This window comes from Salmo trutta, chromosome 38 (genome assembly GCF_901001165.1).
Source record: "Salmo trutta chromosome 38, fSalTru1.1, whole genome shotgun sequence".
Classification (NCBI taxonomy): domain Eukaryota; kingdom Metazoa; phylum Chordata; class Actinopteri; order Salmoniformes; family Salmonidae; genus Salmo; species Salmo trutta.
The window spans coordinates 28101595-28126934 of NC_042994.1; the positions used below are offsets into that span (position 1 = coordinate 28101595).

Below are 25340 nucleotides of genomic sequence, written 5' to 3' on the forward strand. Positions count from 1 at the left end.
GTTTGACTGATTTCCAAAATTGGTATTATTGTTTTATTATTTATTTAACTATGCAAGTCAGTTAAGAACAAATTCTTGTTTTACAATGACAGCCTACCCCAGCCAAACCCTGCCCTGACCTGGGCCAATCGTGCGCCGCCCTATGGGACTCCTGATCATGGCCGGTTGTGATACAGCCAGGGATTGAACTAGGAACTAGAGACGCCTCTGGCACTCGGGAGCCCTCACTCAATATATGCACCTATTAACACATGCTTCTGTTTGTACGTTTCCATTTAACATTACTCTTTAATTAAATAAATGACAAATGCATTTTATTTTCAGACCAAAATTGTATCGTATTTTCCTAAACTGCGTTACCCATTCTAGTCAGCAGATAGCGAATGACGTATTTCAGGCAATGCTGCCATTGTGACGTATAATCTAATGGACGGGAAGTTTATTCAACAACCACAACTGCGACCTCGGTAGCTTTGCTAGCCAATGTAGCAGGAACATGTGAGCTCTTTATACGCTTTCGGTGATTATTAGCCACTGTTTTAAACACACTTCTGTCGTATCTGCTAGTTACCCCTTTTAATAGCACATTTATGTTGGTGTTAGTCAGCTAGCTGTCTGGTTAAGGTAGCAGTAGCTTTAGGTTAGTCGCTAATGCTAACATCCCCGACAATGACTTCAAAAAGCTACCACCCCTCTGCTGAAGAGGAGGACTGCTGGACGGAGAGAATTGCTCTCGTGAAAGAGGAGAAGGAAGAGGAGGCTGTCACAGTTAAACAAGAAGTAAAGGACGAGGCTGTTACAGTGAAAGAGGAAGATGTTTCAGTGAAAGAGGGGGAAGATAAACAAGAGGGTGCAGTTTTTACAGTGAAAGAGGAGACGACTGTCACGGTGAAAGAAGAAGACGTTTTCGGAGTGGAGGAGGGGGAGATTACTGTCACATTGGAGGAGGAAGAAGAGCAGAATGGAGATCTGATTAACACCAGTGAGTACTGTCTTTAAAAAAAGGTGCACACACTCGAGTTGTTGAACTGATGTCCCTGAATATCTCTTTCTGTTGAACTGATGTTATTTTAAAGGGTCATTCTCCTGAAGTTATGGGCAATTCCAGCGTTATGGACATTACATTTGCACGCAAAATCACTGATTTTGGCAATGAGGCCCTTTATCTACTTTCCCAGAGTCAGATGAACTCGTTGCTATAATTTGTATGTCTCTGCGAGTAGTTTGAAGGAAGTTGCTTACCAGGAATAAAATGACCGGAAGTCTATGAGAACAAATCAAATAGGCCTAATTGACCCCACGGGTCTATTGTCGGATTTTGGCTCGGCTAATTTGAAGCAAAGACAGCCTTCATAATATGAAGTAAAAAGTTCGGGTTTCAAACGATTAAGTATATGTTTTCAAAATGCATACTGCCTCCAGCTCACATTGCAAGTCTGCCTACCGTTGGCTATGCACTTAAATGGCGAATGGGAAGTGCGCTTGAAATTACCAGCTGAGAAAAACAAATTGATTATTATTGATTATTATTTTTAATTATTATTATTATTATTTTACATGTGATTGCATTTAGAATTGCTGCTTATTAAAGCAGATTGCTAGCCGTTTCTTCTTGTTTTTAGCTGATAGGAATGGAACCTTGTGTGATTGTCTGCTGCAATAGTCTATCCATGACAAGGATTGACCAGTTGTGCATTCTGAGATGCCGTTCTTTGTCGCCCGCCTATTAGCTTGCATGATTCTTGCCGTTCTCCTTTGACCTCATCAACGAGGCAAGTCAGTTAAGGACAAACTCTTATTTACAATGACGGCCTACCGGGGAAGAGTAGGTTAACTGCCTTGTTCAGGGGCAGAATGACAGATTTTTACCTTGTTTACCTTTATCTTACACCTGGGTTACTAGTCCAACGCTCTAACCACTAGGCTACCTGCCGCCCACTTACACCTGGGTTACTAGTCCAACCCTCTAACCACTAGGCTACCTGCCGCCCTTTGACCTCATCAACAAGCGCTTTTCGCCCACAAAGGACTGCCACTGACTGGATTTTGTTTTTGTTTGTCACACCATTCTATTGTAAACCCTAGATACTGTCATGCGTGAAAAACCCAGGAGGGCGGCTGTTTCTGATACACTGGATCCGGCCCGCCTGGCACTGACGACCATACCACTCTGTCTCTTAGGTCATTCGTTATCCCATCCTAACGTTCAATCGAACAATAACTGTAATTCAATAATTCATCGATGCCTGTCTGCCTGCTTTATATAGCAGGCCACGTGACACACTGTCTGTAGGAGCGATCCATTTTCGTGAACAAGGTGGTGTACCTAATAAACTGGATATAATAAAACACCCATAAGTTGAATGTTTTTTTAATGTGATTTTTAGGCCATATAGCCCAGCCCTACCTGTAATTATGCAAACCTATGGTACTACTACTTAACATTCCAAATGTAAACAAATGTGTTATGATAGATTTTAATCAAGAAATATTTAAGATCTGAATGTCTGTCCGTCTGTAACGTCCATAACGAAGGGCGTAGCGTCCATAACGAAGGGCGTAGCGTCCGTAACGAAGGGCGTAGCGTCCGTAACGAAGGGCGTAGCGTCCGTAACGAAGGGCGTAGCGTCCGTAACGAAGGGCGTAGCGTCCATAACGGTTGTTTTCCTCTCTGAATTAATAATGGAAATCACAATCTTAAAAAATGTATAGTTTTTGTGTTCAACCAAGCCTTTCCTTCGATATGCCTATCCATGTTATAACTAACACTGGGGGACAGCTGTGAGTGGAGAAACAAGTTCTGAGAGCTCTTTCAAATAGACATGAAATATGATTGACTGAAAAGCCTTTTTTGAGACTTTTCCTCCTACTCTGTAATGGCCAAAATACATGTAATTTCCGACTTAAACTTTTAAAATGAACCCTGAATTCCAATATAAATACCTTAAGGATAATTGTGAACGTGGCATTGTTTCAGTTAGGAAAATGTGGCGCCGGACAACGTGACCGTAAATATTTTTAACTTACTGGTCATTTGAGAAATTTTGCTGACCCATATGCATTGGGTGGTGTAACCAATTAGAGCATCCACCCACGATGCTCAGAATGACAGAAATCATATTTAGATTAGGATTATGGTAATTCAAATAAACAGAACATGCAACTCCTGTAATGAAGCAGCCAATAAAAGGATATTTTCAAACATTTGCCAAAATGCAATTCGCGGGAAAACACAATTTTAAACAGCTCACTTGATGCTAGCGGTTCTAAATGTGACAGATATTTTTTTAATCTCCGTCAGGATCTTAGAAAGAGAGGGAATTCTAAAGATGCATGGGTTGCTAATATGACTAGGATTGTGCCTTTGGCTTCTGGACAATGAAAGACAGGAGAACAGGAGACAAATGCTGACCAATGAGAACCAATAAAATAGGCCTAATTGACCCCAGGTATCTATTGTCGGATTTTGGCTCGGCTAATTTAAAGCAAAGTAAGACAGCCTTCATAATATGAAGTAAAAAGTTTGGTTTCAAACAATTAGGTATATGTTTTCAAAATGCATACTGCCTCCAGCTCACATTGCAAGTCTGCCTACCGTTGGCTATGCACTTAAATGGCGAATGGGAGGTGCGCTTCAATTACCAGTTGAGAAATACAAATTGTAGATATTTTTAATTATTATTATTTATTTTTTTACATGTGATTGCATTTAGAATTGTTGCGCAGTGTCTGGGCTTATTGAAGGAGATGGTTCACTCCAGCAGAAACAAGGTGTTTAAAGAGCTGAAGCAGGCTCTCAGCAGCACCTCTGGTGCTGTCTGACAGGTGATATTCCGTTCATAGGCTCTGTATGCGTGTGATAAGATACTTGACAACTAAAGAAAATACACACGCAGCAATTTCATTCCGCTAAATGATGCAACTGTACCTATAGACTGACAGGTTGAATGCATTAACATTGACAGGTATTTCCATTAATTAATAAAAGCGTTATTTGGCGATGTTTTAAAAAAAAAATACATGTATAACGTTCAATTTGGCTGGCGGCAATTATACACTGCTCAAAAAAATAAAGGGAACACTAAAATAACACATCCTAGATCTGAATGAATGTGCTGACAACAAAATCACACAAAAATAATCAATGGAAATCCAATTTATCAACCCATGGAGGTCTGGATTTGGAGTCACACTCAAAATTAAAGTGGAGAACCACACTACAGGCTGATCCAACTTTGATGTAATGTCCTTAAAACAAGTCAAAATGAGGCTCAGTAGTGTGTGTGGCCTCCACGTGCCTGTATGACCTCCCTACAATGCCTGGGCATGCTCCTGATGAGGTGGCGGATGGTCTCCTGAGGGATCTCCTCCCAGACCTGGACTAAAGCATCCGCCAACTCCTGGACAGTCTGTGGTGCAACGTGGCGTTGGTGGATGGAGCGAGACATGATGTCCCAGATGTGCTCAATTGGATTCAGGTCTGGGGAACGGGCGGGCCAGTCCATAGCATCAATGCCTTCCTCTTGCAGGAACTGCTGACACACTCCAGCCACATGAGGTCTAGCATTGTCTTGCATTAGGAGGAACCCAGGGCCAACCGCACCAGCATATGGTCTCACAAGGGGTCTAAGGTACCTAATGGCAGTCTGGCTACCTCTGGCGAGCACATGGAGGGCTGTGCGGCCCCCCCAAAGAAATGCCACCCCACACCATGACTGACCCACCGCCAAACCGGTCATGCTGGAGGATGTTGCAGGCAGCAGAACGTTCTCCACGGCGTCTCCAGACTCTGTCACGTCTGTCACATGTGCTCAGTGTGAACCTGCTTTCATCTGTGAAGAGCACAGGGCGCCAGTGGCGAATTTGCCAATCTTGGTGTTCTCTGGCAAATGCCAAACGTCCTGCACGGTGTTGGGTTGTAAGCACAACCCCCACCTGTGGACGTCGGGCCCTCATACCACCCTCATGGAGTCTGTTTCTGACCGTTTGAGCAGACACATGCACATTTGTGGCCTGCTGGAGGTCATTTTGCAGGCCTCTGGCAGTGCTCCTCCTGCTCCTCTTTGCACAAAGGCAGAGGTAGCGGTCCTGCTGCTGGGTTGTTGCCCTCCTACGGCCTCCTCCACGTCTCCTGATGTACTGGCCTGTCTCCTGGTAGTGCCTCCATGCTCTGGACACTACGCTGACAGACACAGCAAACCTTCTTGCCACAGCTCGCATTGATGTGCCATCCTGGATGAGCTGCACTACCTTGTGTGGGTTGTAGACTCCGTCTCATGCTACCACTAGAGTGAAAGCACCGCCAGCATTCAAAAGTGACCAAAACATCAGCCAGGAAGCATAGGAACTGAGAAGCGGTCTGTGGTCACCACCTGCAGAACCACTCCTTTATTGGGGGTGTCTTGCTAATTGCCTATAATTTCCACCTGTTGTCTATTCCATTTGCACAACAGCATGTGAAATTTATTGTCAATCAGTGTTGCTTCCTAAGTGGACAGTTTGATTTCACAGAAGTGTGATTGACTTGGAGTTACATTGTGTTGTTTAAGTGTTCCCTTTATTTTTTTGAGCAGTGTATTTATTACCTCGAGTCTGTGACTGTTTTGAGCAAAATAAGTATTGAGACAATGCGCACTTGTATCCCAACTGCCACTTGTCAATATTCCAAAATTCTAAACCCATTCGTGACCATTTTGTGTCCGGCTGCCTGTTTTGTAAAATTGTTCGCAATGAAACACTGCAAGACAGACTCTCACTCTGGTAATAGATATAGTGATAAAGTTGTAAATGACTAAATGTGTCTGAAGCCAGTGACTTGATAAGCTGATTGTGGCCTGGCTGCTCAATGTGTCTAGCTTAATTTACAAACAACATTGGAATTTAGCTAGGTAGCAAGGCACTGATAAACAGCGTGTAGCAGCTTGTGCTTTATTAACAGTAGTTTGACAGCTTGCTGGTGATGATGTTATAAACATGTTCTAAGAAATCAGTCCGCAGCTGACTCGATATTTACTGTATCCACTGCACTGACTAGTTTTCCATGCACATTTTTTAACATGAGAAATACTCCACCAAACACTTTAGCTGGATGTAAAATTACATGACGAAGACCTTAGCAAAAACATCAAAATGAATGACAGATTTCTTGATCTAGCTTAGATTCATTCTGACTAGCCTATTTTGAGGAAGTGGTAGTGGCTATCTTGTTGCTATGGTGAATTTGGAGCAACAAACAACAGTAACTGCCAGGGTATGATATGCAACATAACACTCCCACATTGAAACCACACCCCCAACCACATCCCCAAGACCCAAATCACATTTTTCATAATGAGCACCAGAAAACACATGTGGAATCGCTGCGTTCATTCCTCCTTTAACTTCTATGGGCTAGGTGGGACGTGACCGTCCCACCTGCGGGACACACTATTCAACAGCCATTGAAATAGCATGGCGCAAAATACAAAACAGCAAAATCTCATAATTTCATTTTCTCAAACAATCAACTATTTTACACCATTTTAAAGAAACGTCTTGTTAATCTAACCACATTGTCCGATTTCAAAAAGGCTTTACGGCGAAAGCATAAAATTTGATTATGTTAGGACATAAACTTAACAAGAAAAACCACACAGCCATTTTCCAAGCAAGGACATGCATCACAAAAACCAAAAATACAGCTAAAATATTCACTAACCTATGATAATCTTCATCAGATGGCACTCATAGGACTTCATGTTACACAATACATGTATGTTTTGCTCGATAAAGTTCATATTTATATCCAAAAATCCCATTTTACATTGGCGCGTGATGTTCAGAAAATGTATTCCCACCAAAACGTCCGGTGAATGTGCACATCAATTTACAAAAATACTCATCATAAACGTTGATAAAATTTACAACAGTCATTGAAAGAATTATAGATATACTTCTCCTTAATGCAACCGCTGTGTCAGATTTTAAAATAGCTTTACGGAGAAAGCACATTTTTCAATATTCTGAGTACATAGCTCAACCATCAAAGCAAGCTATACAGATACCCTCCAAGTTCTGGGGTCAACTAAACTCAGAATTAGTATTATAAATGGTCTCTTACCTTTGCTGATCTTCATCAGAATGCACTCCCAGGACTCCTACTTCCACAAGAAATTTTATTTTTGTTCAATAAACTCCATATTTATGTCCAAATACCTCCGTTTTGTTCGTGCGTTCAGATCACTATCCAAAGGCATAACGCGCGAGCGTAAATCCAGACACGAAAAGTCAAATGTTCCATTACCGTTCGTAGAAACATGTCAAACGTTGTTTACAATCAATCCTTAGGGTCTTTTTAACATAAAACGTCCATAATATTCCAACCGGACAATGGCGTATTCATTACAGAGGAAAAAGGAGGGGCGCGCTGGTGGGCCCCTATACTGCCCCCTATACCTTAAGTTAAAGCTACAAAGAGTGTGGGGGGCGGGGCGGGGCGGGTTACTTTTCTAGATGAGACTTGGTTTCCAGCTGTTGTAATGCTTGTCTTTGTCCTAGTGATTAACTTGGCCTCAGATTTTTGAGGGATCTAATATTCAACCTCACAGGAATACAGTTTTATCATATGGAGGTTTCATTCAGGGCCGTATTCATTTGTGCACACTGTAGCAAAATGTTTTGCAATGGAAAGCAGAAACAAGCGTTTTTTTATTGGACAAGTTCCGCTAGTTGTCCCTCCCCATTTCGGCCTGTTTGCTTGCGTTTAGTTTCTAGTAAATACGACCCTGATCTCTCTATTAAAATAAACACTCTGTCTTTGGCAGGAGAGAGACCAGACTCAGAGGAACCAGAGACGTCTGAACCAGCAAGACGACACCACTGCTCCCAGTGTGGAAAAAGTTTTACCCAATTACGGACACTGAAGGTGCATGAAAGAATACACACTGGAGAGAGGCCCTACCAATGTTCCCAATGTGGAAAGAGTTTTGCCCTGTTAGAGAGCATGAAAATACATAATAGAATACACACAGGAGAGAAGCCTTACCAATGCTCCCAGTGTGGAAAGAGATTTTCACAGTTAAGTTGCCTAAAATCACATGAGATAATACACACAGGAGATAAGCCTCACAAATGCCCTCTATGTGGTAATACTTTTAAGCGGCTAAGTAACCTGAAGGACCATCAAAGAGTACACACAGGCGAAAAGCCTTACCACTGTTTCCATTGTGAAGAGAGTTTTAGCTGGTCAAGGCAACTGAAAGCGCATGAGAGAACACACACCGGAGAGAAGCCCTACCAATGTTCCCAGTGTGGAAAGAGTTTTACCCAGCTAGGGAGCTTGAAGATACATAATAGAATACACACAGGAGAAAAGCCTTACCAGTGCTCCCAGTGTGGAAAGAGATGTAAACGTTTAAGTTGCCTGAAATCACATGAGATAATACACACAGGAGATAAGCCTCACAAATGCCCTCTATGTGGTAATACTTTTAAGCGGCTAAGTAACCTGAAGGAACATGAAAGAGTACACAGAGGGGAAAAGCCTTACCACTGTTTCCATTGTGAAAAGAATTTCAGCACGTTAAGGCAACTGAAAGAGCATGAGAGAACACACACCGGAGAGAAGCCCTACCAATGTTCCCAGTGTGGAAAGCGTTTTAACCGCTTAAGTAACCTTAAATCACATGAGTGGACACACAGGAGGAAAGCCACATCACTGATCTGTGTGGAAATAGTTTAACCTCATCAGGCTTCCTGAAGATTCATGAGCAAAGACTCACACGTTCCTGAAGATTCATGAGCAAAGACTCACACGGGAAAGCCTTTCTACTGCTCCCAGTGTGGAATGACATTTACCTGGTTAAGGCAACTGAAATCACGTGAAAGAATCCACACGAGAGAAATGTTATGAATGCTCCAAGTGTAAAAATATATTTACCCAGTTTAGGCACCTGAAAAACCGAGGTTACACACACAGGGGAGAAGCCTTACCCAAGCTCCCAGTGCGGAGAGCGATATTTCACATACTTACAATTCATGATGTAACGCACACATTTCTCCCACACTTGTCTCATATTTTTGACTGGAAATTGGTGTTTTGTCATTTTGTTAATGCCCTTATTTCCATATGAAATCAAATTGGAGAAAACCTACTCAAAAATACATTTGTTTTGTTTTTTAAAATCCAGAGACATGAAATGAATATGGTATGTAGCAGTTTTTATGTAGATTATGTACACACACACTGTGATTAAATAGTCTTTTTCTTTTTACTCTGACTGTGTTTTTTGTGTTTTTTTTTTAATCGAGTGCTATGTTGTTAATGGAGAGCTATATGTTGTTAATCGAGTGATATATGTTGTTAAGCATGACCTGTTGTTTACAAATGTGATGGATATGCATCTTAGAGAATGTGACTTTAAAGCCCCCATGCGGTCTTTGTGTTTATTTTTTAATGTCTCAAATGTATTTTTAATTATACATTTTCCTGAGAGACAAAGAACTGTGTTCCCTCTTCTCTGTTTCTGGATCAGGTTTGGGGTTAGACAAGGGTGAGGGGCATTGTAGTTCACAATTTTTTGTCGTCCTCGGCTTGACTTAATTAAAATATACTTTATTTGCTTTGAAACATGTAAAGAAGATAATACAAATAAAGCGGAGGTAGGGTTGGGTACAGGATATGAACCCGGGGTTGGATTGGGTACAGGATATGAACCTGGTTTCGGGGTAGGGTTAGGTACAGGATATGAACCCGGTTTAGGGGTAGGATTGGGTACAGGATATGAACCCGGTTTAGGGGTAGGGTTGGGTACAGGATATGAACCCGGTTTAGGGGTAGGGTTGGGTGCAGGATATGAACCTGGTTTAGGGGTGTGGTTGGGTACAGGATATGAACCCGGGGTTGGATTGGGTACAGGATATGAACCCGGTTTAGGGGTAGGGTTGGGTACAGGATATGAACCTGGTTTAGTGGTAGGGTTGGGTACAAATCAAATCAAATGTTATTTGTCACACGCGCCAAATACAACAGGTGTGTGAAATGCTTACTTACAAGCTCTTAACCAACAATGCAGTTTTAAGAAAATACAAAAAAAAGTAAGAGATAAGAATAACAAATAATTAAAGAGCAGCAGTAAATAACAAATGCGGGGCTATATATAGGGGGTACTGGTACAGAGTCAATGTGTTGGGGCACCGGTGTCGAGGTAATTGAGGTAATATGTACATGTAGATAGAGTTATTAAAGTGACTATGCATAGATAATAAAAGAGAGTAGCAGCAGCATAGAAGGGGGTGGGGGGGGGGGCAATGCAAATAGTTTGTATAGCCATTTGATTAGCTGTCTATGAGGCTTATGGCTTGGGGGTAGAAGCCGTTTAGAATCCTCTTGGACCTAGACTTGGCGCTCCGGTACAGCTTGCCGTGCAGTAGCAGAGAGATCAGTCTATGACTAGGGTGGCTGGAGTCTTTGACAATTTTTAGGGCCTTCCTCTGACACTGTCTGGTATAGAGGTCCTGGATGGCAGAAAGCTTGGCCCCGGTGATGTACTGGGCCATAAGCACTACCCTCTGTAGTGCCATGCGGTCGGAGGCCGAGCAGTTGCCATAACAGGCAGTGATGCAACCCGTCAGGATGCCTTTGATGGTGCAGCTGTAAAACCTTTTGAGGATCTGAGGACCCATGCCAAATCTTTTCAGTCTCCTGAGGGGGAATAGGTTTTGTTGTGCCCTCTTCACGACTGTCTTGGTGTGTTTCGACCATTCTAGTTTGTTGGTGATGTGGACGCCAAGGAACTTGAAGCTCTCAACCTGCTCCACTACAGCCCCGTCGATGAGAATGGGGGCGTGCTCGGTCCTCCTTTTCCTGTAGTCCACAATCATCTCCTTTGTCTAGATCACGTTGAGGGAGAGGTTGTTATCCTTGCACCACATGGCCAGGTCTCTGACCTCCTCCCTATAGGCTGTCTCATTGTTGTCAGTGATCAGGCCGACCACTTTTGTGTCATCAGCAAACTTAATGATGGTGTTGGAGTTGTGCCTGGCCGTGCAGTAATGAGTGAACAGGGAGTCCTGGAGGGGACGCACCCCTGAGGGGCCCCCATGTTGAGGATCAGTGTGGCGGATGTGTTGTTACCTACCCTTACCACCTGGGGGCGGCCCGTCAGGATGTCCAGGATCCAGTTGCAGAGGGAGGTGTTTAGTCCCAGGGTCCTTAGCTTAGTGATGAGCTTTGAGGGCACTATGGTGTTGAACTGTAGTCAATGAATAGCATTCTCACATAGGTGTTCCTTTTGTCCAGGTGGGAAAGGGCAGTGTGGAGTGCAATAGAGATTGCATCATCTGTGGATCTGTTGGGTGCGGTATGCAAGTTGGAGTGGGTCTAGGGTTTCTAGGATAATGGTGTTGATGTGAGCCATGACCAGCCTTTCAAAGAATTTCATGGCTACAGACATAATTTAGGCAGTTTACCTTAGTGTTCTTGAGCACAGGGACTATGGTGGTCTGCTTGAAACGTGTTGGTATTACAGGGAGAGGTTGAAAATGTCAGTGAAGGCACTTGCCAGTTGGTCAGCGCATGCTTGGAGTACACGTCCTGGTAATCTGTCTGGCCCAACGGCCTTGTGAATGTTGACCTTTTTAAAGGTCTTACTCACATTGGCTGCGGAGAGCGTGACGACACAGTCGTCTGGAACAGCTGATGCTCTCATGCATGTTTCAGTGTTACTTGCCTCGAAGCGAGCATAGAAGTGATTTAGCTCGTCTGGTAGGCTCGTGTCGCTGGGCAGCTCTTGGCTGTGCTTCCCTTTGTAGTCTAATAGTTTGCAAGCCCTGCCACATCCGACGAGTGTCAGAGCCGGTGTGGTATGATTTGATCTTAGTCCTGTATTGACCCTTTGCCTGTTTGATGGTTCGTCGGAGGGCATAGCAGGATTTCTTATTAGCTTCCGGGTTAGAGTCCCGCTCCTTGAACTCGGCAGCTCTACCCTTTAGCTCACTGCAAATGTTGCCTGCAATCCATGGCTTCTGGTTGGGGTATGTACGTACTGTCACTGTGGGGATGACGTCCTCGATGCACTTATTGATAAAGCCAGTGACTGATGTAGTGTACTGCTCAATGCCATCGTAAGAATCCCGGAACATATTCCAGTCTGTGCTAGCAAGACAATCCTGTAGTTTAACATCTGCTTCATTTGACCACTTTTTTTATTGACTAAGTCACTGGTGCTTCCTGCTTTAATTTTTGCTTGTAAGCAGGAATCAGGATGATAGAGTTATGGACACATTTGCCAAATGGAGGGCGAGGGAGAGCTTTGTACACGTCTCTGTGTGTGGAGTATAGGTGGTCTAGAATATTTTCCCTCTGGTTGCACATTTAACGTACTGATAGAAATGAGGTAAAACTGATTTAAGTTTCAGTGCATTAAAGTCCCTGGCCACTAGGAGCGCCACCTCTGAATGAGCATTTTCCTGTTTGCTTATGGCGGAATACAGCTCATTGAGTGCGGTTTTAGTGCCGGCCTCGGTCTGTGGTGGTATGTAGACAGCTACAAAAAATACAGATGAAAACTTTCTAGGTAGATAGTGTGGTCTTCAATTTATCATAAGATACTCTACCTCAGGTGAGAAAAACCTTGAGACTTCCTTAGATGTCGTGCACCAACTATTGTTTACAAATATATAGGCCCCCGCCCTGTGTCTTACCAGAGGCTGCTGTTCTGTCCTGCCGATAGAGTGTATAACCTGTCAGTTGTATGTTTTTAATGTCGTCGTTCAGCCACGACTCGATGAAACATCAGATTTTGCAGATTTGAATGTCCTGTTGGTAGGATATACGTGCTTTCAGTTTGTCCCTTTTATTTTCCAGCAATTGAACGTTAGCTAGCAGAATGGAAGGCAAGGGCAGATTAGCCACTCGTCGCCTGATCCTCGCACGGCACCCTGATCTTTTGCCTCGAAATCTCAGTTTTCACAGATTTTGGTGTACCGGGGCCGTATTAAAACCAACTATCACCAAGTTTACCATTGCAGACAGTCATTTCCCTTCACCCCAATACACATAAGCTGTTCATCTGATGTCACCATTAGTCTCACTCTTGTTACAAAATAGTCTTTTAACATATTTACTCAAAACCTCAGGCTGGGAGGCAAGAGCAGATTAGCCACTCATCGCCTGATCCTCACAAAGCACCCTGATCTCTTTCCGCGAAACCTCTGTTTCCTTTTCCAGCGAATCACAGAGATCTGGGCCTGGTCGGGTGTCTGTAGTAGTATATCCCTCCCATCCGACTCATTGAAGAAGAACTCTTATTCCAATTTGAGGTGAGTAATCACCAGTTCTGATGTCCAGAAGCTCTTTTCGGTCATTTTATAGGTCATAAGAAGCTTTTTTCGGTTACAGGATATGAATCCGGTTTAGGGGTAGGGTTGGTTACAGGATATGAACCCAGTTTAGTGTAAGGGTTTAGTGGTAGGGTTGAGTACAGTATTTGAACCCAGTTTAGTGTCAGGGTTTAGTGGTAAGGTTGGGTACAGGATATGAACCTGGTTTAGTGTAAGGCTTTAGTGGTAGGGTTGGGTACAGGATATGAACCTGGTTTAGGGGTAGGATTGGGTACAAGATATGAACCTGGTTTAGGGGTAGGGTTGGGTACAGGATATGAACCCGGTTTAGTGTAAGGGTTTAGTGGTAGAATTGAGTACAGGATATGAACCCGGTTTAGGGGTAAATTTGGGTACATGATATGAACCCGGTTTAGGGGTAGGGCAGTGTGGGGGGGGGGGGGGTCTGGGGTAGTGCTTTGTGGCTGTGAATAAGTAGTTGGATGAGTGGTGGTTGTTATTGTAATGAGCTGTTTTTATTTGTCCAACAGGAGCGGGCAGAGAAGATTACGCACAGGTCAGGTCCTTTCCAGAACTGGTAAGTATTGGTTGAGGTTTTTAAAGGACCATTCCAGGTAAGTATATGTTTTAAAAGCTATTCATGCTTTTAAAAGTTATTTCCAGGTAGGTACACATGTTTAAAATGCCAGCATGTCTTTATAAGCCATTCTGGGTAAGAGAGTGAGATTCAGATTCATTGAGTGGATTAGACTACAATCTGCTTCTGTAACAGTTTATTGATCAATCAATATTTATCCATTGACCCATATTTGCAAAACGTAACTATTCAGTATTCAGTGAGGTATAGCAGCTCATCTAGCAGGACTCTACAGTGAGACCATTTTGGTCACATATGCGCCTAAATATTTTGCTGTGCTACCTTGTGAAATTGTTTTGTAATAGCCAATGTATGTAAGAAAGTATTTCACACAGGCACACCTTCTTTTATTTTTTTTTTTATGATTAATTACAGAAAACACAAGGAAGGGGTAACATTAAAGTATTAGAACATGAAGGACAAACAATACAGCATCAAGACACTATCAAACATGTATCAGTCTTTTTCCGCAACAGAACCATCCTTATGTGTGAGGGTGCGTGTGCATGATAGTGATATAAAATATATGTCATAGTTTCCTTTTTCATGATCACAATCTTGTGACTCCCGAACCCTCCAAGATCCCCCCACAGTTCCCCAATAGCTGTCCCTCAACCATTCGAGACCCCTCCCACAGCCCCCCCCCGGAAGAAAATAAATAAATAATACAATCAATTCCATTCCCCACCCCCAAGAACCAACAACCAAGAGAATGACCTAAAGAGAAAAAAGGAAAAGACAGAAGAAAACAGCAATCAACAATGCAAAAAAAAATACTAAATAATAAATTTAAAACAAAGGACATCAAGGACAACTGAAATCATAACAGCAATGCCTACTGTATATGTTTGTGTGCATGTCTGGCACTATTACATGTATGTGTGTGTTCTTGTATGTGTTTATTTGAATGAGAGTGTGTGTATATGCATGTGTACAAACACATGCACGGCATCAGCCTCAGGCAAACTGGCATTAGTTGTAAAAACACTGCCACTTAGTGTCATTCAAATGTACTTTTATTATGTTTTATTTAGACTTTTTTTCCCTTTAACTTTTGACCATCATTCTCTCTCTCTCTCACACACAGCAACTCCACTCCCACTTGTCTCCAATTCCACATACCAACCCTCAGCTTCCCTCAGCCCATCCCATCTATCTCTGCTGGCCACCCACTTCGTGTTCCTATGCAACACATATCTTTCAACTATGCTATGATGTTTAACGTACAATTTCAATCTATCTAATCGAATAGAATCTACAGATTGCGTGTTGAAGATAAATACTTTTACTAAGAGTATTAGTATATTAGAAATTGACTGACTCGGTCTCTCCAGATCTCCTAACAGTACTATATCTTGGGTCAATTTTAGATCAATGCTATGCATTTTCAGCCATTCCTGAACCTGAGACCAGAAACAGGCTACCTGAGGGTTATACCAAAATAAATGGTCTATTGATTCTGTATCCTCACAACAAAATCTGCAGAGCGTCGATGATTTTATGCCCCAAATATTCAACATTTTGTTGGTGGCAAGAATTCTGAATAATAAATTTAACTGAAAAGCACGAAGTCTTGAATCTTGCATTGTTTTATATATCAACTCATACCTTGGAATCGGTACATCAAAAATCTCTTCCCAACTATTTTGCAATCTGTATGGCACAGTTGTCAACATCCTGGTCTTCAAATGAAACTGGTATACTTTCCTATTTATGCTATTTTTTATTCCTCCGCCAGTTTTGATCCTTTATATTGGGCAGACAGACCAGTTCCCTACCCCCTCCTGCTGCCACCCGCCTCCTCCATTTTTGGGGCAATGCTGTAATCAATTGGTTGTACTCTTGGATTCAGCAGACCTTCCCGTACAATTCTGATAACTCCATGAAGGACATAACTCTACCATTACAATTTACAATATAATTTAAGAACAAAATGCCCATTTCAAACATCTTTCCCATAAATACAGTTTTTTTCAACCAGCACATTTCAGTTCAGCCATAATATTTGTTCTATCTTTTCAGGGGGATGAAATTGAAATTGTAGCCAGCTCTGCAATGCTTGTTTGAAAAAGACAGATACTTTGAAAAAAGTATCATTTTCAATTAATCGAAAATGTAACATGGCAATCTGCACAAAGGCAAAAAGGCCACTTTTAAACAATGGATGAGCTTTTCTTATTAATCTACTTGAGAACCATTTAGGGTTCAAATTAAACTTTTGAATGACTGAAGCTTTTAGAGAGGTTTAGTGCTTTTATATTTAATAATCTCAACCCACCCAATTCATATTCATTATATAGATAGGCTCGTTTTATTTTGTCTGGTTTAGCGTCCCAGATAAAGCGAAATATTTTTTGCTCATATGATTTGAAAAATTAATCATCAGGAGTAGGCAGCGCCATAACTAAGTGAGTAAACTGAGATATGACGAAGGAGTTAATCAGGGCAATTTTTCCATAAATAGACAGGTATTTACCTCTCCATGGTTGCAGGATCTTGTCTATTTTTTTAAGTTTTCTATTGAAATTCATTGTGGAGAGCTTATTTATATATTTTGTGATATGAATACCGAGTATGTCTACTTCACCATCAGCCCATTTTATAGGTAAGCTGCAGGGTAATGTAAAAGTTGTATTTTTTAAGGATCCAATACGTAATATTCTACACTTGTACACTAGGTTTTAGTCCAGAGAGTACAGAAAAGTTATCTAGATCTTCAATGAGACATTGCAGGGATCTAGCTTGCAGAGTTAACATAAAACTTGAGTCATCGGCATACATGGACACCTTTGTTTTTAAGCCTTGGATTTCTAATACTCTAATGTTGTTATTGAATCTGATTTTAATAGCTAGCATTTCGATGGCCATAATGAATAGATATGGTGACAGCGGACACCCTTGTTTAATTCCCCTTGACAATTCAAAACTCTCTGAGAAGTAGCCGTTATTTACTATTTTACACCTGGGGTTGCTATACATTATTTTTACCCATTTTATGAAAAAATCCAGGCATTTATAAATAAAATCCAGTCTTACTTTATCAAATGCCTTTTTAAAATCCGCTATAAATACCATTCTTGGCTTCTTATATGTTTCATGATGTTCTATTATTTCTAGCAGTTGTCGTATATTATCTCCAATGTATCGTCCATGTAAAAAACCTGTCTGATCAGGATGAACAATACCTGGTAAACCCCTTTCAATTCTGAGTGCTATCCATTTTGCTAGTATTTTTGCATCACAACATTGAAGTGTAAGAGGCCTCCAGTTTTTTAGATGGACTGGATCTTTATATTCGCCATCTGGGTCTTGTTTTAATAATAGAGAAATCAGACGTTCCTGCTGAGTACCTGACAGACTACCATTTCTATAAGAGTAGTTAAAACAATCTAACAATGGAGCTTTAAGTATGTCAAAAAATACTTGATATACCTCTACCGGTATGCCATCAAGCCCTGGGTTTTTTCCAGACTGAAAGGATTTAATAGCCTCAAAAAGTTATTCCTCTGTAATTTGGCCTTCGCACTGATCTTTCTGTACATTTGTTAATTTTCCATTTTTTATATTATTTGGAAAGAATTCCTTACCGTAATCTTCATTCAGTGGGAGAAGATGAGAAGGAAAAGAGAACTTCTGCCTAAAATAATTTGCTTCCTCTTTTAGAATATCATTCGGAGAATCATAGATGACTCCGTCTTCAGTAATGAGTTTTTGCAAATTCTTTTTGTTAGCGTTCCTGTATTGGAGATTCATGAAGAATTTTGTGCCTTTTTCTCCATATTCCATCCAGTTTGTTTTATTTTTGTAATAGATTACATTAGATCGTTCTTGAATAAGTTCCTCAAGTTCTTTTTGTTTTTCCTCTAACTTATTTTGTATCTCTGTAGTATCATTTTTATTGCTATCTACCTGTACTATTAGTTCATGGATTTCCCTTGTTAGTCTTGTTTCTTTAGCCAGAAACAGTTTTTTTTAATTATTGATGACTATTGAATTGAATGACCCCTGAAGGTACATTGAAAGGTATCCCAAACAATAAGGGGATTTGCTGAACCTATACTATACTGGAAAAATTCAGTTAGAAATTATTTTGTCTTAGTTAAAAATAAGTTGTCCTCCAGTAAACTTTGATTAAATTTCCAATATCCCTGTCCACGTGGAAAATCTATAAGAGTTATGTGAATGCCAATTAGATGATGATCCAATCGCATTCTGTCTCCTATTCAACTTTTTTAACCTTTTGATGCAAGAGAGAAAGAGACAAGAAAGTAGTCAAGACGACTAGCTTGATTAAGTCTCCTCCATGTATATCTCACTAGGTCGGGGTTTTTTAGTCTCCAAATATCCATTATTACTAATGTGTCCATAATATTTGTGATTTCCTTAAGGGCACGGTGATGATAGTTTGTAGAGTGATTACCTTTACGGTCCATTGAGGTACTTAACACTGTGTTATAGTCTCCTACCATAATGATTAGATCATTTGTTGCCTGTAAGTTCAATAAATTGGTATAAATGTTTTCGAAGAAGTGTGGATCATCCTGATTTGGACCATAAAGGTTAATAAGCCAAATCTCTTTTTCATCCACTTTCATATTCAAAAGGATCCACCTTCCTTGCGAATCATTCATGATTATTTGCACATTCAGATCGACATTTTTGTTAATTAATATCATCACACCCTTTGAGTTCCTTTGTCCATGACAGAAAATTATTTCACCACCCCATTATTTTTCCACGCAACTTCATCTAAGGATGTAGAGTGAGTTTCCTGTAAACAGTATATGTTATATTAATTTTCTTTTAGCCATCTTTTTTAGAATCTACCAAACCATTACAATTATAACTGGCTGTACTTATTTCACCCCTTACCATAACTAGATACTATTCTCAGGCTAAATTGACCATAATTAGTGCTTGTAAAGTTACTGCCATCAGAGGTATTATGACGGTCAAAACTAGAGCTTTCAAATGTCTGATATTTAGAATTCAAGAAATTGGTTCTAGCAATATTTGTTTTATTCCCTTGCCTGTTTGCCTGTGAGCCAGTGCCACAGATGTTAGAAAATTGAAACAAATGATGTGTGTAACAAATCTGAGTAGGTTGATGTGTATGATATTGGATATGATATAATGAGAGTGTGTATGATGTCTGTATAAGAGTAAGACTATAATGTGTGATGTCCAAATAAATAATAACTGTTTGAGTGTCTATGTGTGTAACATGTAGTGCGTATAGCCTTAATATTCATAATTGTAATCCATATCGTATCACCATCATAGTTGCATCATAATTACCTTTAACATAATTGAAAAACACATCCCAGCATTTCCATAGCAATTGACATAGCAATTTCACATGATCATGAAAGAGACCTTGCATTACTCTAGAGACGTCTTCACTACAGAACAAATGTATTCTGTACAATATGTTGTTATTCCCCAATGCCCCTATTTTGATATCTTCCCCTTGCTTGTTGTAAACATATATAAACTTGTAGACAAATACATAAAAAAGAGACAAACAATAAACACATTAAATTATAAAACGGTTCTCGACAATAGAGGGAGAGAAGAGGAGAGAGAGTGAGAGAAGAGAGCGAGATCAGGTGTGTGTGTGTATGTATAAGTCTGTATGTGTAAGCAAGCATGTAGTTGAGTACGTGTGTGTTCATATCCACTTCATAATGTTCAGATATTTTAAACAGTTCCCATACTTTTTTTTTTGTAACCTGAAGTCCCTGTAGAATTTAGTACAGCCACGGTGTTATGGAGCTGTCTCGGAATAGCTGTCCATTAATAAAGAGTTTGTCCACAATGATAAAGGCATGCCTACCATCCATCCTTTGTTGTCTTTGTACCGGATACAGTCTCTTACGACGTTCGTTTATCTCCTTTGGAAATCGATCATTGAGACTGAATTTGGTCCCTTTAAGCTCCCTTCCTCTGCTTTTGATCAGCAACTTTTGTTGGTAGTGTTCAAATTTTGCGATGATCGGTCGGGGACCCTTGGTCTTGTCGCCCCAAGTTTGTGTACTCGGTAGAAAGCCACCTTGTTTACAGTCTCTATAGAAAGTTTCAATGCTGATTTAAAAAAATAGATTTTAACTCGTGCTACGACTTTGTATGTCTAGTAGCGTCCCCTTCATCACCCTGTTTTCCCTGAGTAGACAATCCATGTTGGAATCGTGTATTTTTACCTTGGCTGTGGGTGTCTTGTTTTCTCTTTGGAGCGTGAGAATTTCACTCTGGCTGAACTCCAAACTCTCCCTCAGCCCTGCTACCTCCTCACACAACTTTTCCATTGTTGCATGAATTCCAGCCAGAGCACTAGCCTCAACCTCAATGGTAAGTAAATCGTCCGTGTCTGTAGATTAATCTGTTTTTCTTTTTTTTTGTCGGGTTAAAGTTATTTTGTGAGGTGGTTGGATCTTTCCACAAAGAAGTATGTTGTTCCTCCATAGCGTAAAGCTGTTGGTACTCTTCAATTTCCCTCAGGATCTCCCTGGTATCCAGATTGGCTCTATACTGCAACCAGTTGTTTTACGAAAAAGAAAACGAGTCTTTCCCACGACGACGACGACAGGTGTCTGTAGTACAGCCAGCTAGCACTCGTGGAACCCACGCAAAAAAAGGAACACAAACTTTTAGTCCCAGCCGTAAAGGCTAACCTCCTTGTGGAATCCTTAGTAACAAAACTTTAGTTCTGATTAAAATCGATTTAATGATTTTTTAAAAAATGTAAACAACAAACCGAGTGTAGACAATACAGTGTCCTGTTGCGCGCTCTGATGACGTCTGACACAGGCACACCTGTTAATTTAAATGTATTCCTGGTGACTACCTCATGAAGCTGGTTGAGAAAATGCCAAGAGTGTGCAAATCTGTCATCAAACATTTCTAAAAACCTGTTTTCGTTTTGTCATTATGGGGTATTGTGTGTAGAATGATGAGGGGAAAAAATTGTTTAATCAATTTTAGAATAAGGCCTGTGACATAACCAAATGTGGAAAAAGTCACTGGACATCTACATGATGTATTGTAACACTATGTAGGAGCAGTATGGACCTAGTCTGTTCATTATAAACATCTCTGTATTGTTACACCATGTAGGAGCAGTATGGACCTAGTCTGTTCATTATATACATCTACATGATGTATTGTTACACCATGTAGACTGATTTTCTAAATTATTATAATGGTTTTATTTTTTATTTTGCTAGGCAAGTCAGTTAAGAACAAATTACTGTTTTACAATGACTGTCTACCCCGGCCAAATACTCCCCTAACTAGGACGACACTGGTCCAATTGTGCGCCGCCCTATGAGACTCCCGATCATGGCCGGTTGTGATACAGGCCGGGTTCGAACCAGTGACGCCTCTAGCTCTGAGATGCAGTGCCTTAGACCGCTGCGCCACTCGGCAGCCATCACTGAAGATCTGCAGCGATTAACACATGCTTCTGTTTGTACGTTTTCGTTTAACATTCTTTAATGAAAATAAATAAAATACATATTTATTTCCGAAACTGCGTTACCCACTCTAGTCAGCAGATGGCGAATGGCGTCTTTCAGGCAACGCTGCCTGTGTGACGTTTAATCTAATGGACGGGAAGTTTATTCAACAACCACAACTGCGACCTCGGTAGCTTTGCTACCGGTTTTTACATGGTTTATATTGGTTTCTCTGGCTAAGATTCTCTCTCTCTATATATATATACAGTCATCAATATATATATATATATATGCTGAAATGAATTTCTCATACATGGCAGTACTATTTTTTTTAGAAAGATGAGAAGGGTGTTTATCAACTACCTGTGAATAGTCCTGTAGTATTTATTTTTCTTCAATTGAGATTATTGCATAAAAGCAGGTTAAACTATTTATGGTTGTGGAAGGCATATATTTAGCCTAGGTATAATTTCACATGCCCTGAATTCATTCGATTATTGATGACTGTTTGAAATGCAGTGTATTTGACCTTTAATTGTACAAAAATGCTTATTTAGAGAAAACATTAACAATTAAGACACTCATCAGCCAATTTATTAGGTACACCCATCTAGTACCGGGTCAGACCCTTCTTTGCCTCCAACCCTAGACACGAGGCATGAGGGTGGGTGGCCGTTTCTGAGACACTGGATCAGGCCCGCCTGGCACTGACGACGACGCTCAGTCTCTTAGGTCACTTGTTTTGCCCATCTACTTAAAATATTCCAAATCTTAGCAAATGTGTTATGATAGATTTGAATCAAGAAATATTTAAGATCTGAATGTCTGTCCGTCTGTAACATCCATAATGAAGGTTGTAACATCCATAACGGTTGTTTTCCTCTCTGAAGTAATAATGAAAATCACAATCTTAAATTTTTTGGTTTGTGTTCAGCCAAGCCTTTCCTTCGATATGCCTATCCATGTTATAACTAACACTGGGGGACAGCTGTGAGTGGAGAAACAAGTTCTGTGAGCTCTTTCAAAAAGCCATGAAATATGATCGACTGAAAAGCCTTTTTTGAGACTTGCCCTCCTACTCTGTAATGGCCAAAATGCATGCAATTTCCTACTTAATTATGAATGTGACCATTACAGAAATCATATTTAGATTAGGATTATGGTAATTCATATTAAGGTTAACAGAACATGCAACTCCTGTATTGAAGCAGCCAATAAAACATCCTTTTCAAACATTTGCCAAAATGCAATTCGCAGGACAACACCATTGTTAAACATCTCCGTCAGGAACTTAGAAAGAGATCTAAAGATGCCTGGGCTGCTAATATGACGAGGACTGTGTTAATCGAGGACTGTGTTAATCGAGGACTATGTTTAATTAAGGATTGTGGACATCGAAAGACAGAACATTAGACAAATGCTGACCAATGAGAACCTATGAAATAGGCCTAATTGACTCCACCTTTCTATTGTCTGATTGTTGGCTACTGACTCATTTTTCATAATGAGCACCAGAAAAACACATATGGAACTTGGCCTCAGGTTATTGAGGGATCTGATTTGGATTAAACCTTATAGGAAGACAGTTTTTATCATGTGAAGGTTTAATTCAGGGTCGTATTCATTAGTGAACACCGTTTCGTTTTAGTTTCTAGTGAATACGACTCTGATCTCACTGTTAAATTAAACACACGGTTTGTCTTTGGTAGGAGAGACACCAGACTCAGAAGAACCAGAGCAAGAGACGTCTGAACCAGCAAGACGACACCACTGTTCCTACTGTGGAAAGAGTTTTACCCAATTACGGACACTGAAGGTGCATGAAAGAATACACACTGGAGAGAAGCCCTACCAATGTTCCCAGTGTGGAAAGAGATGTTAACAGTTAAGTTGCCTGAAATCACACGAGAGAATACACACAGGAGATAAGCCTCACAAATGCCTTCAATGTGGTAATACTTTTAAGCGGTTAAGTAACCTGAAGGAACATCAAAGAGTACACACAGGGGAAAAGCCTTACCACTGTTTCCATTGTGAAAAGCATTTCAGCTGGGTAAGGCAACTGAAAGAGCATGAGAGAACACACACCGGAGAGAAGCCATACCAATGTTCCCAGTGTGGAAAGAGTTTTACCCAGTTCGGGAGCCTGAAAATACATGAGCGAATACACACAGGCGAAAAACCTTTCCAATGTTGCCAGTGTGGAAAGAGTTTTAACCGGTTAGGTAACCTGAAATCACATGAGAGGACACACAAAGAAGAAGAGCCCCATCACTGCTCCCAGTGTGGAAAATGTTTTACCTCATCAGGCTTCCTGAAGATTCATGAGCAAAGACACACTGGGGAAAAACCTTTCCAGTGCTCCCAGTGTGGAATGAAATTTACCTGGTTAAGGCAACTGAAATCACATGAAAGAATCCACACATGAGAGAAATTTTACGAATGCTCCCAGTGTAGACAGATATTTACCCAGTTTAGGCACCTGAAAGACCGAGGTTACACACACAGGGGAGAAGCCTTACCCATGCTCCCAGTGTGGAGATTACAATTCATGAGGTAACACACACATTGCTCCCACACTTGTCTCATCTTTTACTGAAAATTGGTGTTTTGTGGTTTTGTTTATACTCTTATTTCCATATGAAATCAAATTGGAGAAAACCTATTCAAAAATCCCAATATATGAATTTAATATGGAGTGTGTCAGTTTTTATGTAGATTCTATGTACACACGCTCTGTGATTAAATAGTCTTATTTTTTTACTCTGGCTCTGTGTGTTTTTCTGTGTGTGTTGGGGATGTGGAACGCCGTTTTGGTCTTTGCGTGTTAAAAAACACTGACGTGTCAAATAAGCTTGTTGACCAATCAAAACCTGAATATGACTGCCTGCACGTCACATAATAATTTAACGCATTTATACTTTTTTTCCGTAGTTATTATTACACATTGATTACATGATCACTCGTATTTCATATGCTATGATGCTGGTAAAGTTGTCTCGCGCACCTACAGTGCTGGTCATTAAAAAAAAGCTAGCTAGCTCATGGATGCAAACAGTGTTCTTCCCCAAAACATAGCAACACGACAATCTGTTTCAGTAGCTATAGTTAGCTAGCTAACTATATAGCTAGGTGTCATCATCTAAAATAACCCTAATTTATAAGACAGTTTTTATTTGATTAATGTTGGTCGCACCCATCTATGTGAAGCTAGCCACAATAAGGATTAGACACAATAGTGGACTTTGCGGTTAGCCTTCAAAATAAAAGTGTGTAATTGACAGTGATGCAAATGAATACAAATAGTAGAATTATGCCATAATTGAATAGATCATGCTAATGAGGTTGGAATGATTTGTTAATTTGACAAATCTGTTGAAATCCTAGTGGATGTATTACACTTTCGAATTGCATTGTGGGCATTCTTATTTCACTGTACAGCCTTACCTATGGATTGTGGATCAATGACATGGGGTATCAGTCTACTCAGTGACACCCAGAGAACATTAGCGTCGTAGCTCCGCAGACTTTGAAACAACTGTGAATTGAGACACATTTATTGTACCAGTCAACCAACTATGTGTATTGAACACTATTCCATAGGAAAAACAATGCAATGGGGATGTTGGAGTCTAAGAACTCTGAACTCTTATCTTGAAAGCAAACCGCAAATTCCACTATTGTGGCTACCTTCACAACACATAATCCGGTAGTTTCTTTCCTGAACTGAAGTTCAATAGCCTTGCAGAAGCACCCCCAGATCATCACTGATCCTCCACAAAATTTCACAGTGGTTGCGAGACACTGGCTTATAGGCCTCTCCAGGTCTCGCACCCACTGTGAAATTTGGTGGAGGATCGGTGATGATCTGGGGGTGCTTCAGCAAGGCTGGAATCGAGCAGATTTGTCTTTGTGAAGGACACATGAAT

The 25340-nt window shown here is 40.7% G+C and overlaps 1 protein-coding gene across 3 annotated transcripts; it reads left to right on the top strand.

Moving 5' to 3' along the window:
- Positions 1-306: 306 nt before the first annotated feature.
- On the top strand, positions 307-23375 carry LOC115178207 (zinc finger protein 501-like). 3 transcript variants are annotated; one of them, XM_029739303.1, is made up of 3 exons: positions 402-982; positions 7803-8075; positions 8412-9602. In XM_029739303.1, exons 1-3 carry the CDS (start codon positions 652-654, stop codon positions 8717-8719), a joined length of 912 nt encoding a protein of 303 aa, XP_029595163.1. In that variant the 5' UTR covers positions 402-651; the 3' UTR covers positions 8720-9602. The 3 variants fall into 3 exon arrangements, with proteins under 3 accessions (XP_029595164.1, XP_029595162.1, XP_029595163.1); XM_029739304.1 differs by lacking the exons at positions 7803-8075; positions 8412-9602 and adding an exon at positions 23121-23375 and having other exon boundaries at positions 307-982; XM_029739302.1 differs by having other exon boundaries at positions 401-982; positions 7803-9602.
- The last annotated feature ends 1965 nt before the right edge of the window (positions 23376-25340 follow it).

Coding starts and splice junctions, on each gene's coding strand:
- LOC115178207 (XM_029739302.1), top strand. CDS start 652: ATGCTAACATCCCCGACAATGACTTCAAAAAGCTACCACCCCTCTGCT. Junction 983..7,802: donor TGGAGATCTGATTAACACCA/GTGAGTACTGTC, acceptor TGTCTTTGGCAG/GAGAGAGACCAGACTCAGAG.